Here is a 20,264-nt window from a genome sequence, read left to right on the forward strand (position 1 = left end):
ATTGCTGCGCTTATAATGTGAAGAAATAGCCTAATAGTTTATCAACATTTTAAGCTAAAACGTTCTGATCTGTTGCGTCAGCCTCATTGCGTAAAAAAAGTTTTGGATGCTAGTGGTTGTATTAATTTGGGATCTTTCGCATCCCACAACTGTCCCAGACTATGTTTGGAATATTTATTTATCGCACAGAATAGGTCAACTTTTGTACTATGGGGGACAGTAGATTGACATAGGATTGTGCTTTTTGCTGTTCGGTAGGCCGACTCATCTAGTTGGCTGACAAAAAGTAAATGTGGACAGTTCCAATATCTTCAATATGCACCTCAGAATTGGATAAGGACGGGCGCAGTTGTGTCCCCGATGTGTCGCTCTTCACTTGTAGCCTGTGAGAAAAGACCCGATCACGTGACGGAGAGCCATGTGAGTGAGAGGTGCTTCGGCACAGGCAGGGAGAAGGGAATGAAAATTATATTCAGCCCAAGGGCACAACGGCCACTGGCCGCAAAAGGCATGGATTTTCTTAGGGGGCATTACGGCCACACAAAGGGGATGCCGCCGGGAAATTTGAGGCATTATCAAGTGCTTGTCAAATAGTGAATGAGAGACTGATGAAGTGTGTACAGCCTGCGCAAAAAACAAAGCAGAGCTCATGCCTTTCATGCAACTTTTTCAAATCATAATTTGTCTCATCATGCAGTCTTAGAATGTATTAAAAATCTAAACATATAGCCCAACGTTTGTATCACAACTAAAGTTACATAAATAACTCTAAATTAAGCATATAGGAGGACCTGTTTCTTTGTTAACCGCTCAACACAGAATAGCCGCATGTGCGCACTCCCTCAAATCTTTTGGAGAAAATATCCTTTATATTTTATTCAGCTTTGTTCAATTGTATTCTTCATACTATAAAATAATGCCATGGAATTCTAAGCAAAATCTTGTCTGCTAAATGAACCAGTGTAGCCCACAGCCATATGGCATAGCCAGATCAGGACCTAACATAAGGACAACTCAGAGTATGCTATTCTGTTCTTCTGAAATAGACTACATTTTCTTCACGTTTCTTTAGACCTGTCTAAAATAAATAATGGATTTATTGTGAAGGTGTAGGCTATATTACATGGGTTTATTAGACTTGCAGATGTTCCAAAGGTCTGCATCAGTGGCTATGTGTGGAAGCCAGGAGATGCTAAATGTGTTTGTTAATTAACGGTCAATTACCGCGAGACCGGCTGTTATTTGCTTGACAATCACCGGCTGATTAAATGTTGTGACCGCCACAGCCCTAGGATCAACAACATTGTATTTACTCCACAATACTAACCTAATTGACAGAGTGAAAACAGGGAAGCCTGTACAGAATACTGCAAAAAAATGTGGCAAAGCAATTAACTTTTTGTCCTGAATACAAAGTGTTACGTTTGGGGCAAATCCAATACAACACATTACTGAGTACCACTCTCCATAGTTTCAAGAATAGTGGTGGCTGCATCATGTTATGGGTATGCTTGTAATCGTTAAGGACTGGGGACATTTTTCAGGATAAAAAATAAATGGAATGGAACAAAGCACAGGCAAAATCCTAGAAGAACCTGGTTCAGTCTGCTTTCCACCAGACACTGGGAGATGAATTCACCTTTCAGCAGGACAATAACCTAAAACACAAAGCCAAATCTACACTGGAGTTGCTCACCAAGAAGACAGTGAATGTTCCTGAGGGGCCGACTTACAGTTTTGACTTAAATCTATTGCAAGGCCTGAAAATGGTTGTCTAGCAATAATCACCAACCAATTTGACAGAGCTTGAAGAATTTGTAAAAAATAAATTTAAAAAATGGCAAATGTAGTACAATCCAGGTGTGCAAAGCTCTTAAGAGACTTACTCAGAAAGACTTACAGCTGTAATCACTGCCAAAAGGTGATTCTACAAAGTAATTTTTTATTTTTTATTTTTTTTTAACCTTAATTTAACTAGGCAAGTCAGTTAAGAACAAATTCTTATTTCCAATGACGGCCTACACCAGCCAAACCCGGACACGGCGCTGGGCCAATTGTGCGTCGCCCTATGGGACTCCCGATCATGGCCGGTTGTGATACAGCCTGGAATCGAACCAGGGGGTCTGTAGTGACACCTCAAGCACTGAGATGCAGTGTCTTAGACCGCCGCGCCACTCGGTCTGTAGTGACACCTCAAGCACTGAGATGCAGTGTCTTAGACCGCCGCGCCACTCGGTCTGTAGTGACACCTCAAGCACTGAGATGCTGTGTCTTAGACCGCTGCGCCACTCGGGAGCCCAGGGATGACTCAGGGATGTGAATGTGAATGTAAATGAGGTATTTCTGTATTTCATTTTCAATCAATTAGCTAAAATTTCTAAAAACATGTTTTCACTTTGTCATTATTGGGTATTGTGTGTAGATGGGTGAGAGAGAAAAATATATTGAATCCATTTTGAATTCAGGCTGTAACACAACAAAATGTGGAATAAGTCAAGGGGTATGAATACTTTCTGAAGGCACAATGCAGTGTGCAAGGACATTATCTAAAACAAACCAGGGACAAATGTTGTGCTCTGTAGCTCAGTTTGTAGAGCAGGTGTGGCCAAACCTTTTTGGATCGAGGGCCACATCGGGATTTCAAAATTCAACGGAGGGCCGCACAGATTTCTTTGGGGGATGTTTGTCAAAATCAATTTGCCAGCCAGAAAAAGTGCAGTTAGTTGAAAAATATATATTATAATTTCTACATACTTTCTATCTAGTTTTAGAAGTTCAACAGTGACCTGGAGTGTTTATTTTCTAATAATAATTTCCTGGATTGCATGGGCTCGCAGTCTGTAGTTTGTCCACCCATTTTTAAAGCATGGCGCTTGCAACGCCAGGATAGTGGGTTTGATTACACGCATGACTAAGTCGCTTTGGATAAAAGCGTCTTGTAAATGGCATATATTATATTACATTCTCTAACAACAAAATTCAGACAACTCACCAGACAGTCTCCATGAACCAGGGGTACAGAGTCTTGTAGTCGTTCTTGAAGTCAATCCACCGTCCCATCCTGGTTACAGAGTTCTGGTGGATATACAGAAATACCTTTTATTTTTTTTCTTGAATAGATCCAGTGTGTTTCTAAAATACAAATGACTAAATACAGCACCTTGGACAGACTGTCATGACAGCGTGCACTAAACCGGAGCAGAACGGTATCAGCAGCAATCAAAAAGAGAGTAACTATTGGGACTGAAAAACTATTGTGGAATACAGTTTTTGAACACTTGAGGAATATGGCAAATGCAAATAATCAGGATTCAATTGTAATTACATAGTGTACCAGCCATATATAATTATATACAGACATAATTATAGTCTAATTACATAGTGTACCAGCCACATATAATTATATACAGCCATAATTATAGTCTAATTACATAGTGTACCAGCCATATATAATTATATACAGACATAATTATAGTCTAATTACATAGTGAACCAGCCATATATAATTATATAAAGACATAATTAGTCTAATTACATAGTGAACCAGCCATATATAATTATATACAGCCATAATTATAGTCTAATTACATAGTGTACCAGCCATATATAATTATATACAGACATTATTATCTAATTACATAGTGAACCAGCCATATATAATTATAGTCTAATTACATAGTGTACCAGCCATATATAATTATATACAGACATTATTATCTAATTACATAGTGAACCAGCCATATATAATTATAGTCTAATTACATAGTGTACCAGCCATATATAATTATATACAGACATAATTATAGTCTAATTACATAGTGAACCAGCCATATATAATTATAGTCTAATTACATAGTGTACCAGCCATATATAATTATAGTCTAATTACATAGTGAACCAGCCATATATAATTATATAAAGACATAATTAGTCTAATTACATAGTGAACCAGCCATATATAATTATATAAAGACATAATTAGTCTAATTACATAGTGTACCAGCCATATATAATTATATACAGACATAATTATAGTCTAATTACATAGTGTACCAGCCATATATAATTATAGTCTAATTACATTGTGAACCAGCCATATATAATTATATAAAGACATAATTAGTCTAATTACATAGTGAACCAGCCATATATAATTATAGTCTAATTACATAGTGAACCAGCCATATATAATTATAGTCTAATTACATAGTGAACCAGCCATATATAATTATAGTCTAATTACATAGTGAACCAGCCATATATAATTATAGTCTAATTACATAGTGAACCAGCCATATATAATTATAGTCTAATTACATAGTGAACCAGCCATATATAATTATAGTCTAATTACATAGTGAACCAGCCATATATAATTATAGTCTAATTACATAGTGAACCAGCCATATATAATTATATACAGACATAATTAGTCTAATTACATAGTGAACCAGCCATATATAATTATATACAGACATAATTAGTCTAATTACATAGTGAACCAGCCATATATAATTATATAAAGACATAATTCGTCTAATTACATAGTGAACCAGCCATATATAGTCTAATTACATAGTGAACCAGCCATATATAGTCTAATTACATAGTGAACCAGCCATATAGATAGTGTTTGTATAATCATTAACTCACCTCCCATTCGTTAGCGTATCTCATGACGATCATCCTGCATTGCCTGTTGTACTCAGCAATCCCCATCTTGGCCACATCGTCCGGTCCCTTGATACCCAGGGTCTTATCAATCTCATACTCCTGTAATGGCAGAGAAACATCCCATCAATCACACAGAGAAACATCCCATCAACCACACAGAGAAACAGCACTGGAAACATCCCATCAACCACACGGAGAAACAGCACTGGAAACATCCCATCAACCACACAGAGAAACAGCACTGGAAACATCCCATCAACCACACAGAGAAACAGCACTGGAAACATCCCATCAACCACACAGAGAAACAGCACTGGAAACATCCCATCAACCACACAGAGAAACAGCACTGGAAACATCCCATCAACCACACAGAGAAACATCCCATCAACCACACAGAGAAACATCCCATCAACCACACGGAGAAACAGCACTGGAAACATCCCATCAGCTCATGTTCAGCAGGAAACTGAAGAATACTCAGTGAAAAGGGGAAGGACTACCAAATAAGAAAACACTAATTTTCCGTTCGCAGTAACAGTAGGAACTGCACACTACTCAAAATCACCCAAAGGGGAAACATTTAAATGTCTTGGAATGGCCTAGTCAAAGCCCAGACCTCAATCCAATTCAGAATCAAACAAGAAATAAGACAAAAAAACTGTCTTGGAATGGCCTAGTCAAAGGTCCTCCTATATGCTTAATTTAGAGGGAGCTGGAGCAGTTTTGCCTTGAAGAATGGGCAAAAATCTAGATGTGCCAAGCTTATAGAGACATACCCGAAGAGACTTACAGCTGTAATTGCTGCAAAAGGTGGCTCTACAAAGTATTGACTGGGGGGGTGAATAGTTATGCACGCTCAAGTTCAGTTTTTTTGTCTTATTTCTTGTTTGTTTCGGCCAAAAAAATATTTGCCATCGTCAAAGTGGTAGTCATGTTGTGTAAATCAAATGATACAAACCCCCAAGAAAATCAATTTTAATTCCAGGTTGTAAGGCAACAAAATAGGAAAAATGCCAAGGGGGGGTGAATACTTTCGCAAGCCACTGTATTTTTCAGTGTGCGGAACGGACAGCAACTCTCCCTCTGCTACAAGTAGGACTGTGACGTCTTGGCCAGGCCAATGTACACGGTCACAGACATAACCGTTGAGGGGGGCGGGGTCACCATTCTGTTAGTACACTTGTTTCCATGGATATGCGTCTTAATAAAAACCTACCGTACTTAAAAACAAGCCATTACACGTCAATATTATCATGGCATTTAATTATTAGGTTATTACTTCTAAATATTAATATCAACAAATTAAGAGTCAAAATAAAGATCTGCCAACCTTGTCTGTTGGCTTTTCTGCATATCAATTTGTTTTTTGTTTTTTAAATACAGATCCTACTTCGACGCACAAAACCATGTAAACGAAGTCGGATCAGCTTTCTCCCACTTTTCCCTAAAATACTCGCATAACGTCACAAACCCTGCTGCTGCGGTCATACGATGGCGTAATGAGAGAAATAATGTAGCCAATGCTGGTGAAAATTATCCTTCTACCAGATTAAATCATGACAGGAGCGTTTGATTCTTATTAAAGAGACGGGGTCCAGACAGGCTACTAAGGAAACTTTCTGAATGGACATATAGAGAGAATCAGCGAACTCACACACACACACCCCTGTAAAAAAGATATATATATATATATATATATATATATATATAAAAATATATAATAAACACCCATCTATATAGCCACCAGCGTATGTCAAACACAAGAGCAAATATTTATCATTTTCTTAAAACGTATAAAAAAAACCTAGGCCTACCTTAGGCTTTGTGAAAGTAGGCGACAAGATAATGAATTAACAAGTAAAGAGTTAATGGGACAACTGTAGTATGAAATTGACAATCATTAAAATAGAAACAAATAAATGCAACCTGTCCATAGCCTTTTTATAAGAGACGCTGATTATCGAGGGGGAGTGTGTTGGAAAGATTTTTCAAATACTATATATATTTTAAAAAATTTAATGGTATTTTTTACCCCCTTTTCTCCCCAATTGGTAGTTACAGTCTTGTCCCATTGCTGCAACTCCCGTACGGACTCGGGAGAGGCGAAGATCGAGAGCCGTGCGTCCTCCGAAACACGACCCCGCCAAGCCGCACTGCTTCTTGTCACACGGCTCGCTTAACCCGGAAGCCAGCCGCACCAATGTAGCGGAGGAAACGCCGTACGACTGCCGAACCGTGTCAGCGTGCATGCGCCCGGCCGCCACAAGGAGTCGCTAGAGCGCGATGGGACAAGGACATCCCAGCCGGCCAAACCCTCCCCTAACCCGGACAACGCTGGGCCACTTCATGGGTCTCCCGGGATCGAACCCGGATCTGTAGTGACGCCTCTAGCACTGATCAGTGCCTTAGACCGCTGCGCCACTCGGGAGGCCCAATAATACATTTTGATCTAATAATAATAATAATAATGATAATGATAATGATAATAATAATGATAATAATATAATAATGATAATAATAATAATAGTAATGATAATAGTAATAATAATGATAAATGATTATAATAATAGTAATGATAATAATAAATAATAATAATAATAATAGCAATAATAATAGTAATAATAATAGTAATGATACTGTGAAGTGAAGAAAAAATGACAGAAGCCTCTCTCTAAGACATTTGGAGAAGCAGGCCAGGTACTTTATGCTCAGGTGAGCGCGCCCCGTTCTCATTAGCAGGACAGAGAAACCAGACACATGCTCACTGCTCAGATGGAGCGCGCCCCGTTCTCATTAGCAGGACAGAGAAACCAGACACATGCTCACTGCTCAGATGGAGCGCGTAAACGGTATGAACTCAACCAAAAAAACGTTCCTCTCACAACTAGGGCTGTTACTGTGCCCGTATCTAGGGCTGTTCCTGTGCCCGTATCTAGGGCTGTTACTGTGCCCGTATCTAGGGCTGTTCCTGTGCCCGTATCTAGGGCTGTTACTGTGCCCGTATCTAGGGCTGTTACTGTGCCCGTATCTAGGGCTGTTCCTGTGCCCGTATCTAGGGCTGTTACTGTGCCCGTATCTAGGGCTGTTACTGTGCCCGTATCTAGGGCTGTTACTGTGCCCGTATCTAGGGCTGTTACTGTGCCCGTATCTAGGGCTGTTACTGTGCCCGTATCTAGGGCTGTTACTGTGCCCGTATCTAGGGCTGTTACTGTGCCCGTGTAGTCATGGTAACTAGGCTTCTCCAAGCTCTGATGCTGCTGCTGGTCATTAGTAGCCTACCAAACTTGCTAACTGCCTGGTACTCAGCACTCTATTGTCCCTCTAATCACTCTGACATCATAATAATAATAATAATATGCCATTTAGCAGACGCTTTTATCCAAAGCGACTTACAGTCATGCGTGTATACATTTATTTTGTGTACGGGTGGTCCCGGGGATCGAACCCACTACCTTGGCGTTACAAGCGCCGTGCTCTAACCAGCTGAGCTACAGAGGACCACGCGTCATCGAATATCTAAATCAAACACTTCATGGGAGCTCCTGTTGCGCAACATTTCTATAGCCTGTGGAGTAGCGGGAGACAACAGAGTTGATGGCCTCTATTAAAAAGAATGAAGAAAAATTAACCGCGGGAAGCGTAGTCCATTCGCTATTTAAGTGCATAGATGACGTATTTTTTTTCTCCCTCTGCCCCTGTGTGATAATGGTCCATTCTAAATCAAAACTAATTTCACACATATATTATTTAGTATATGTAAAGACAACTTTAAAATCAAGAATAGTCTGACGGGTGACAATATTAGCCTCTCACTTGTGAATGATGCCCAGCCTGTGCAGTAAGGCAAGAAACAGCGCATGGCTTTTTTTGTGACTGTTTCAAATCATAGTCCCACACTTCATGTAGCCTAGCCCATAGGCCTATATGTTTTGATAAGGTTTGTATCACAACTAAAGTGGCCAAATAACTTCTTAAAATTAAGCACATTAATCCGCTTTACAAGGGGTGTAGAACCTGGCATACATAAGAAGTGCGTGAGTTTCAAGTTTGGGGAATATGATTTTTTTTTATGCACCTTTATAATAAAGCATTACATGCCTAAATCGGATTTGCGGTCACTTTTGAGAATGCTTTTTTCCCGCTAACTGATTGCATTTTGGAACATTCCCACTTATTGCCTACTGCCGTGTGCGCATTGCTGTGCTTATAATGTGAAGAAATAGCCTAATAGTTTATCAACATTTTAAGCTAAAACGTTCTGATCTGTTGCGTCAGCCTCATTGCGTTTAAAATGTTTTTTGATGAGAGTGGATGTTTTAATTTGGGATCTTTCGCATTCCACAACTGTCCCAGACTATGTTTGGAATATGTATTTATCTCACAGAATAGAATAGGTCAACTTTTGTACTATGAGGGATAGTAGATTGACATAGGCTAGTGCTTTTGCTGTTCGTTAAGCCTACTCATCTTGTTGGCTGACGAAAAGTAAATGTGGACAGTTCTTCTAACATCTTCAATATTACGGACACACTAGGGGGATGCCGCCTGGAAATTCGAAGCATTATCAAGTGCTTGTCAAATTGTGAATGAGACTCAGTAAATGTGTCAGTCTTCGCAAAAAAACAAAGCAGCGCGCATGGGGCTTTTTTCAAATCATCATTAGTCGCATCATGTAGCCTTAGAATTTTTTTAAAATCAAAACATATAGTCCGACATTTGTATCACAACTAAAGTTGCATAAATAACTAAATTAAGCATATACAATGCCTTCGGAAAGTATTCAGACCCCTTGACTTTTTCCACATTTTGTCACGTTACAGCCTTATTCTAAAATGGATTAAATATATAAAAATCCTCAGCAATCTAGACACAATACCCCAAAATCAGAAATACCTTAATTACGTAAGTATTCAGACCCTTTGCTATGAGACTCGAAATTGAGCTCAGGTGCATCCTGTTTCCAATTACCATCCCTGAGATGTTTCTACAACTTGGAGTTCACCTGTGGTAAATTCAATTGATTGGACATGATTTGAAAAGGCACATACGTGTATATATAAGGTCCCACAGTTGACAGTGCATGTCAGAGCAAAAACCAAGCCATGAGGTCAAAGGAATTGTCCGTAGAGCTCCGAGACAGGATTGTGTCGAGGCACAGATCTGGGGAAGGGTACCAACATTTCTGCAGCATTGAAGGTCCCCAAGAACACAGCGGCCTCCATCATTCTTAAATGGAAGAAGTTTGGAACCACCAAGACTCTTCCTAGAGCTGGCTGCCCGGCCAAACTGAGCAATTGGGGGAGAAGGGTCTTGGTCAGGTAGGTGATGGTCACTCTGACAGAGCTCTAGAGTTCCTCTGTGGAGATGGGAGAACCTTCCAGAAGGACAACCATCTCTGCAGCACTCCACCAATCAGGCCTTTATGGTAGAGTGGCCAGACGGAAGCCACTCCTCAGTAAAAGGCACATGACAGCCCGCTTGGAGTTTGTCAAAAGGCACCTAAAGGACTCGCAGAACGTGAAAAACAAGATTCTCTGGTCTGATGAAACCAAGATTGAACTCTTTAGCCTGAATGCCAAGTGTCACGTCTGGAGGAAACCTGGCACCATCCCTACGGTGAAGCATGGTGGTGGCAGCATCATGCTGTGGGGATGTTTTTCAGCGGCAGGGACTGGGAGACTAGTCAGGATCGAGGGAAAGATGAATGGAGCAAAGTACAGAGAGATCCTTGATGAAAACCTGCTCCAGAGCACTCAGGACCTCAGACTGGGGCAAAAGTTCACCTTCCAACAGGACAACGACCCTAAGCACACAGCCAAGACAACGCAGAAGTGGCTTCGGGACAAGTCTCTGAATGTCCTTGAGTGGCCCAGCCAGAGCCCGGACTTCAATTAATGGATTTATTGTGATGGTATAGGCTATATTAAATGGATTTAGACTTTTTATAGTGAACAAAATAAACGCGACATGTAAAGTGTTGGTCCCATGTTTCATGAGCTGAAATAAAAGATCCCAGAAATGTTCCATACGCACAAAAAGCTTATTTCTCTCAAATTTTGTGCACATCCCTGTTAGTGAGCATTTCTCCTTTGCGAAGATAATCCATCCACCTGACAGGTGTGGCATATCAACAAGCTGATTAAACAGCGTGATCATTAAACAGGTGCACAGTAAAAGGCCACTCTGATATGTACAGTTTTGTCACACAACACAATGCCACTGATGTCTCAAGTTGAGCAAGCGTGCAATTGGCATGCTGACTACAGGAATGTCCACCAGAGCTGTTGCCAGAGAATGTAATGTTAATTTCTCTACCATAAGCCGCCTCCAACGTCGTTGTAGAAAATTTGACAGTACGTCCAACAGGCCTCACAACCGCACACCACCTGTAACCACGCCTGCACCTCCACACCCGGGCTTCTTCCCCTGCTGTATCATCTGAGACCAGCCACCTGGACAGCTGATAAAATTGAGGAGTATTTCTGTCTGTAATAAACTCATTTTGTGGGGAAAAAAATGATTCTGATTGGCTTGATCAGCTCCCCAGTGGGTGGGCCTGGCTCCAAGTGGGTGGGCCTATGCCCTCTCATAGCAGTGCCCCTGCACAGTCATGTGAAATCAATAGATTAGGGCCTAATTGTCACGCCCTGACTCAGGGGACGTTTATTTGTTGAGTCAGGGTGTGTATATTCTATGTTGTATATTTCTATGGTGTATATTCTAGTATGTCTATTTCTATGTTGGCCGGTGTGGTTCCCAATCAGAGGCAGCTGTCGCTCGTTGTCTCTGATTGGGGACCATACTTAGGCAGCCTATTGGCACTAGTTAGTTGTGGGATCTTGTTCCGTGTAAGGTACGTTGTGTTGCCTTGGACTTCACGTTTCGTTTCATTTGTTATTTTGTCGTTGTGGTCAATATTTAATAAACATGTACGCATATCACGCTGCGCCTTGGTCCGTCCCGTCTATTAGCGAACGTGACACTAATTTATTTATTTCAATTGACTGATTTCTTTATATGAACTTTAACTCAGTAAAATCGTTGAAATTGTTGCATATGGCATTTATATTTTTGTTCAGTATAAAATGTAGATGTTCCAAAGGTCTGCATCAGTGGCTTGTTGGCTATGCGGGAAGCCAGGAGATGCTAAATGTGTTTATGTTAATTAAGGGTCAATTACCGTCAGAACGGCAGTTACTTGCTTGACAATCACCGGCTGACAAAATTTCAGGACCGCCACAGCCCTACTCACAAACGTAGCAGGTTTTGAACTCTGCAAACAACATTTCCACTCCGAGAACGGGTAAATTACTGTAATTAATACATGCATTAAGATAAATTAATGTAAGCAAATGACAGGGATTAACGGTAAATTGCCTGTTTTACAAACGGTAGACTACCACATGGGCATTCATTAAAAGTGTATTGCGGGCCGACACTGTATAGCCTGGACTGCTATTCTATGGGGATAGGAGGGCGTCAATACGCAGCATATCGACCAGGAACGGGCCTGATCACCATTGATTAGTCTATACATTAAGAAAAGATCCCATAACAAATTATACCATGCCGGGTTGGCGAGGACTGGCCCATTGTCCATTTGACAACAACATTACATCATTACAGGCCTCAGAGCCCAGAACAACCCTGTCCACTGCTGTTGAATAATTAATGAATAGCCAGACACATCCAACCTTTTTAAAAAAGGAAAACCGATTAATTTATTTACTAGCAAGCAATAAAAACAACAAATAAATGTCTCTAGTACCACAGCATTCTACACCCCCCCGTGCATCATCAGGGATTCGCTGCTGGAGCGTCAAAGGACAGTTGGACAGAGGAGATGTAGAACGTTAAATTGACTAAGTTAGATGTTTTTTGTTGTTGCTTACAAATCATTAGTAAACACTCCAGCTATTAGGTCAAGTTTATCTACATGAAAATAAAGTTAATAAAAAAATTATCCTAAAATGAATATAGGGCTATTTCAACGGTTTTTGATGGTTATCTTATTTCCATGAAAGTATTCATCTATAACCGTCCGTTACACGGTTATTCAATTACCGTCACAGCCCTAGCTACAAGTACATTATCCCAAAGACATTATTCATCACATTATTATTATTATTTAAGACATTCTTACCACAGGCAGGCCGTGACAGTCCCAGCCGAACCGGCGGTCCACGTGGAAGCCGCTCTGGTGGGCGAAGCGGGTCACGATGTCTTTGATGGTCCCTGCCAGGATGTGACCGTAGTGGGGGAGACCTGTGGCGAACGGAGGCCCGTCATAGAACGTGTACCTGGAGAAGAGTTCACACATCATTCATAAACAACGGATTCATCTTTTTTTGTTGTTGTGTACATGCATATCGGGCTAAGTGTTGTGTTGTCTGATCACTGCACTACTATTCTGCATGTGACAGACTTTACGTGAATAAGCTTAATCTTTGACTAAACGATGGGTAGAGGAATTCTGTCTACAATAATTAACCTTCAATTTGGAAACTATCTGTTACTGTTTGACAGTCAGGAATCTGTCGATGTGCCCTTAAGCAAGGCACTTAACCCTAATTGCTCCTGTAAGTCGCTCTGGATAAGAGCGTCTGCTAAATGACTAAAATGTAAATGTTAATGAATGACTCGACTCTGACACACACTGCCTGCCATGGCATTGTCCTAGCCAGGACACCCAGATCAACACACACTGCTTCCCACCACGCAAGCACACATGGCAAAGATGGCATGGTCCTTATGTTTACTTGGGCCTGTTCTTGGACTGTTTGAGACACTCCTGGAAGCAGTCCTTGTCCTTCCACAGCTGCAGGATCCTCTCCTCCTCTGAAGGGAAGTGGATGGATTCAGGAACAGGCTCCACCATGATCACTGGGTGATAGAAACACATCATAGTTAGTTGACTATTGGAGAGAAAGTGAATGGATTCAGCAACTGGCTCAACCATGCTGACTGAAACACAAACCTCGCAGGACAGTTAGCTAGTTCAAGCTTTGTAGTCGTACTTCACTTTGACTATCAGTGTGGGTTTGTGGGGTGGAAAAAGGTGCAGGTACAAAACAAGCTCAGTTACACTTGCTGTATTCATCAACCAATGATGACGTTAGACAACAGTTCAACATTATATAAATTCCTAACAAACGTAACGTTAGCTAACAAGCAGCAATTTTCCGTTCGGTAACGTTAGCTGGTTTCATATGCATGTTAGCTAATTCAGTTAACTGGGTTTATACCTGGCTAGTATCGATGTTGGATAAATCTAGTTATAAAGGATGATTCAATGCATGCTAGTAACGACGTATCCTTGCTGTGCACATGCAAGTGGGCTGGTTAGCTTATCCGGCTAACTTGCTAAGTACTTTCGACTTCTTCGCACTGTAGCCGCAAGTTAGCATTCATATGGACGCATATTGCATCAACGGTATGTCAGTATAGTTTAATTCTACAACAGTTCAACATAACAATATTTAAATTCCCATTCAAGTAAACTCACATCGTATTCTTTCCCCGGCTACCAACTCAGATGAACTGATGACAGGGAACTGATGCAATCAGAGGTAAAGCATGAGCGGAAGCGGAAATGTTGCATTACAGATTACAACCACGCCTCGAACACACCGACATGTGTTTTCTTCTTCTTCTTCTTTGATGAGGTTTATAAATGTTGCATTACCGCCACCTACTAGACTGGAGTATAACTCCCTTATACTTTGCTTTAAAAAATAAAAATAAAATGTATTCCTGCTTCAGGCCAACAGCCTGAAAGTATGGGACACAACCACTTAACACACCCTGTAACTCTTCTGATCTCGCACACCCAAATACCTCTCTGCAGCTGCCACCACAACCTCTATTGTCTGTGACTTACGTTCCATCCCTGCAGTACTGTTGATGCCAAAAATCCAATCTTACTGAAACACACAGTGGCTTGCGAAAGTATTCACCCCCCTTGGCATTTTTCCTATTTTGTTGCCTTACAACCTGGAATTAAAATGGATATTTGGGGGGGTTGTTTTTTTTGATTTACACAACATGCCTACCACTTTGAAGATGCAATGTCAATACTTTGTAGAGCCACCTTTTGCAGCAATTACAGCTGCAAGTCTCTTGGGTATGTCTCTATAAGCTTGGCACATCTAGATTTTTTCCCATTCTTCAAGGCAAAACTGCTCCAGCTCCTTCAAGTTGGATGGGTTCCGCTGGTGTAAAGCAATCTTTAAGTCATACCACAGATTCTCAATTGGATTGAGGTCTGGGCTTTGACTAGGCCATTCCAAGACATTTAAATGTTTCCCCTTAAACCACTCGAGTGTTGCTTTAGCAGTATGCTTAGGGTCATTGTCCTGCTGGAAGGTGAACCTCCGTCCCAGTCTCAAATCTCTGGAAGACTGAAACAGGTTTCCCTCAAGAATTTCCCTGAATTTAGCGCCATCCATCATTCCTTCAATTCTGACCAGTTTCCCAGTCCCTGCCGATGAAAAACATCCCCACAGCATGATGCTGCCACCACCATGCTTCACTGTGGGGATGGTGTTCTCGGGGTGATGAGAGGTGTTGGGTTTGCGCAAGACATAGCGTTTTCCTTGATGGCCAAAAAGCTCAATTTTAGTCTAATCTGACCAGAGTACCTTCTTCCATATGTTTGGGGAGTCTCCCACATGGCTTTTGGCGAACACCAAACGTGTTTGCTTATTTTTTTCTTTAAGCAATGGCTTTTTTCTGGCCACTCTTCCGTAAAGCCAAGCTCTGTGGAGTATACGGCTTATAGTGGTCCTATGGACAGATACTCCAATCTCCGCTGTGGAGCTTTGCAGCTCCTTCAGGGTTATCTTTGGTCTCTTTGTTGCCTCTCTGATTAATGCCCTCCTTACCTGGTCCATGAGTTTTGGTGGGCGGCCCTCTCTTGGCAGGTTTGTTGTGGGGCCATATTCTTTCAATTTTTTTATAATGGATTTAATTTCCTGTTCTTAAAACTAGAATCTGTTATGAGCGGAGTGGACTAAATCGCGTTGTTTAGAAGGAGTGCAAAGGCGAATTTAGGTATTGCACACACACACACTTCACAGAGTAGGCGTTCCCTAACAGAAACATGCAAATATTTGCTAGAACGCGCCAATAGGATCTCGCTAGCTTGTGCTTGGCTCTGCCCACCTCCTTGCTTGTTCTGCCCACTATGACTCATTTGTTCCCATCGGAAACGACAGGCTGTGGTCCATCTTCGATTAGTTATAAAAATCTATGGTTGAACTTTTGCTGCAATCATATCCAGATGATGCTGCGTACCATTTTGCACAATAACACTGTAGGTGTGAGCAAGGTGTCATTGTACCAATAATTGCTTCCAACATCAGATGACCTTGAACCGATTATTTTAAAATCGCACCCAGAAGAAGGATAATTTAGTTGCTAATGGCAGCCTGCAGTACTCAAGTAGCTCAAACTACGGGAGGCTATAGACATAGATAGAACAATGAGCCAGATATTTCACCGGATGTATAAATGTGAAGCATCCGGTTGGCATTTCCACTCACTACCTAATATGGTGATGAGAGGAAGCCCGGAGGCAGGCAGTGGGAGAAGATGGAGCCAGATGGATTCCTGGACGACATTCTGCACATTTTCTCATCGATTAAACATTTGAACTCCATTCAGTTTTTCTGTTTCTAAAACGAGAATCTGTAACAAACAGAATGGACTGCGTTTGTAGACTTTACCCTTTGCCAAAGTTTCAAAAAAATTGCGTTGTTTAGGAGTGCAAGGGCGAATTGAGTTAATGTACACACGCACTTCACAGAGTAGGCGTTCCCTAACGGAAATATGCAAATAGATGCTAGAACGCGCCAATTGGATCTCAATAGCTCGTGCTTGTTCTGCCCACTATGATTCATTGGCTCCCAATGGAAATGACAGGCTCTGGTCTATCTTGGGTTAGTTATAAAAATCCCTAACTCACTAACTCCCCAGCTTGTAGTCTGAAATGAGTTACCTCTGGTTCGATCAGCTATTCCTATGGCAAAAAATCAATGGGGAAAGAATAGGGTTTTGGGATAAACGCCGAAATTAAGGTCTGAGGTTAACACTGGCTTAGGAGAACGTACACGTTTTGTTCTATGAGATAATATCAGCCAGTTAACATGACCTTTATGAATTATGAAGCCTTCATGTGCTTTTTTAAATTGCATTAATTCTTCCAAATTCACAAGTGACGTTAACTCATAAAACAAAATGTATTAGATCGCCTAAGCCTGTGTTTACCACAGACCTTATTTTCGGCGTTTATCTAAAACCTATTAAAACTCCATTCATTTTCCCATACAGAGAGAGAGTGAGAGATACAGAGAGTGAGAGAGCGAGACATTTGAAATGTCTTTATTCTTTTGGAACTTCTGAGTAATGTTTACTGTTACTATTTATTGTTCATTTCACTTTTGTTTACTATCTACTTCACTTTGCTTTGGCAATGTTAACATACGTTTCCCATGCCAATAACACCCTTACATTGAATTGAGAGAACAGAGAGAGATACAGAGAGAGAGAGAGACAGAGAGAGATACAGAGAGAGATACAGAGAGAGAGAGAGACAGAGAGAGATACAGAGAGAGATACAGAGAGAGAGAACAGAGAGAGATACAGAGAGAGAGAGAGAGAGACAGAGAGAGATACAGAGAGAGATACAGAGAGAGAGAACAGAGAGAGATACAGAGAGAGAGAACAGAGAGAGATACAGAGAGAGAGAACAGAGAGAGATACAGAGAGAGAGAACAGAGAGAGATACAGAGAGAGAGAACAGAGAGAGAGAACAGAGAGAACAGGTTCTGACCCTGTAATAGTCACACAGTATATCCCCTGTAAAGGAGAAGGTGTAAAGGTGAAACTCTGTCCCCTGTAAAAGGTAAAGGTGAGACTCTCACTAACATGTTGGTTGTTTTGATCTAGGGCACCCACAGGCCTCCCAAGACCCGTCTGAAGGTCCCCCGGAACCAGTTGAAAAAAAAATGCATGGAAGTACAGAGCATTTAGAAAGTATTCAAACCCCTTCACTTTTCCCACTTTGTTAAGTTTAGCCTTATTGTAAAATTGATGAAATTGTTTCCCCCCCCCTCATCAATCTATCCCAAATACCCAATAATGACATGGCAAAAACAGGTTTATTGAAATATTTGCAAATGTATTCTAAATAAATAAATGGAAAAATCAAATTTACATTTACAAGTATTCAGACCCTTTACTCAGTACTTTGTTGAAGCACCTTTGGCAGCGATTACAGCCTCGAGTCTTCTAGGGTATGACGCTACAAGCTTGGCACATCTGTATTTGGGGAGTTTCTCCAATTCTTCTCTGCAGTTCCTCTCAAGCTCTGTCAAATTGGATGGGGAGCGTCGCTGCACAGCTATTTTCAGGTCTCTCCAGAAATGTTTGATCGGGTTCTGTTGGAAGGTCAACCTTCGCCCCAGTCTGATGTCCTGAGCACTCTGGAGCAGGTTTTTACATTTACATTTTAGTCATTTAGCAGACGCTCTTATCCAGAGCGACTTTACAGTTAGTGAGTGCATACATTTTTTTTTCATCAAGGATCTCTCTGTACTTTGCTTCATTCATCTTTCCCTCGATCCTGACTAGTCTCCCAGTCCCTGCCACTGAAAAACATCCCCACAGCATGATGCTGCTGCCGCCACCATGCTTCACCGTAAGGATCGTATTGGCCAGGTGATGAGCGGGGCCTGGTTTCCTCCAGACGTGACACTTGGCATTCAGGCCAAAAAGTGCAATCTTGGTTTCATCAGACCAGAAAATATTGTTTCTCATGATCTGAAAATCCTTTAGGTGCCTTTTGGCAAATTCAGAGCGTGCGGTCATGTGCCTTTTACTGAGGAGTGGCTTCCGTCTGGCCACTCTACCATAAAGGCCTGATTGGTGGAGTGCTGCAGAGATGTTTTTGTCCTTCTAGAAGGTTCTGCCATCTCCACAGAGGAACTCTGGAGCTCTGTCAGACTGACCATCAGGTTCTTGGTCACCTCCCTGACCAAGGCCCTTCTCTCCCTATTGCTCAGTTTGGCCGGGCGGCCAGCTCTAGGAAGAGTCTTGGTGGTTCCAAACTTCTTCCATTTAAGAATGATGGAGGCCACTCTGATCTTGGGGACCTTCAATGCTGCAGAAATGTTTTGGTAGCCTTCCCCAGATCTGTGCCTCGACACATTCCTGTCTCAGCGCTCTACGGAAAATTCCTTCGACCTCATGGCTTGGTTTTTGTTGCCACTCAGACAGTGTGGTGAAGAAGGCGCAACAGCGCCTCTTCAACCTCAGGAGGCTGAAGACATTTGGCTTGGCACCTAAAACCCTCACAAACTTTTACAGATGCGCAATTGAGAGCATCCTGTCGGGCTGTATCACCGCCTGGTACGGCAACTGCACCGCCCGCAACCGCAGGGCTCTCCAGATGGTGGTGCGGTCTGCCGATCGCATTACCGGGGGCAAACTACCCTCCCTCCAAGACACATACAGCACCCGATGTCACAGGAAGGTCAAAAGGAGCATCAAGGACATCAACCACCCGAGCCACTGCCTGTTCACCTCGCTATCATCCAGAAGGCGAGGTCAGTACAGGTGCATCAAAGCTGGGATAGAGAGAATGGAAAAACAGCTTCTATCTCAAGGCCATCAGACTGTTAAATAGCCATCACTAGCACATTAGAGTCTGCTGCTGCATATTGAAATCACTGGCCACTTTAAGAAATGGAACACTAGTCACTTTAATAATGTTTACATATCTTGCACTACTCATCTCATATGTATATACAGCGCCGGAAGAAGATGGCTGCCGTTTTACAGCCCTCTAACCAATTGTACTATTATGTGTGTTTTTCCGCGTTATTTGTAATTTATTTTGTACATAATGTTTCTGCCATCGTCTCTTATAACCAAAGAGAGCTTCTGGATATCAGGACAGCGATTACTCACCTCGAATTGGATGAAGACTTTTTCTTCAACGAGGCGTTCGCGAAGGATATCATACAGACACCCGACAAGGCCCAGATCCCCGTCATTCGCGTGAGGAAGAGACGGAGATATCGTGGACGCAGATCCGGGTGCCTTGTAAGGATCCGACGGCGAACGAGTAAACTGCCTCTCCCATCAATCCTATTAGCCAACGTTCAATCTTTTGAGAATAACATTGACGATTTAAGATTACGGTTATCCTACCAACGGGACATTAAAAACTGTAATATCTTATGTTTCACGGAGTCGTGGCTGAACGACAACAATGACAACATTCAGCTAGCGGGCTATACGCTACATCGACAGGACAGAACTGCAGACTCTGGTAAGACAAGGGGTGGCGGTCTGTGTATATTTGTAAACAACAGCTGGTGCACAAAATCAAATACTAAGGAAGTCTCAAGGTTTTGCTCGCCTGAGGTAGAGTATCTTATGATAAGCTGTAGACCACACTATTTACCAAGAGAGTTTTCATCTATATTTTTCATAGCTGTCTATTTACCACCACAAACCAATGCTGGCATTAAGATTGCACTGAATGAGTTGTACAAGGCCATTAATCAACAGGAAAACGCTCA

The 20,264-nt window shown here is 41.6% G+C and overlaps 1 protein-coding gene across 1 annotated transcript in view; it reads right to left on the reverse strand.

Annotated features, from left to right (window-relative positions):
- iars1 (isoleucyl-tRNA synthetase 1) overlaps nucleotides 1–14,252 on the reverse strand; it is a 128,127-nt gene extending 113,875 nt beyond the window's left edge. Inside the window, exons 1-5 of the mRNA XM_084167701.1 lie at nucleotides 14,183–14,252; nucleotides 13,437–13,560; nucleotides 12,821–12,977; nucleotides 4,654–4,773; nucleotides 2,993–3,075 (exon numbers count right to left, since the gene is read on the reverse strand). Coding sequence (XP_084023827.1) covers nucleotides 2,993–3,075; nucleotides 4,654–4,773; nucleotides 12,821–12,977; nucleotides 13,437–13,555 — 479 coding nt within the window. The 5' untranslated portion in view covers nucleotides 13,556–13,560; nucleotides 14,183–14,252. The remainder of the gene's footprint in view (nucleotides 1–2,992; nucleotides 3,076–4,653; nucleotides 4,774–12,820; nucleotides 12,978–13,436; nucleotides 13,561–14,182) is intronic.
- Nucleotides 14,253–20,264: the final 6,012 nt, after the last annotated feature.

Source organism: Coregonus lavaretus, assembly GCF_964263955.1.
Source record: "Coregonus lavaretus genome assembly, chromosome: 8".
NCBI classification, from domain to species: domain Eukaryota; kingdom Metazoa; phylum Chordata; class Actinopteri; order Salmoniformes; family Salmonidae; genus Coregonus; species Coregonus lavaretus.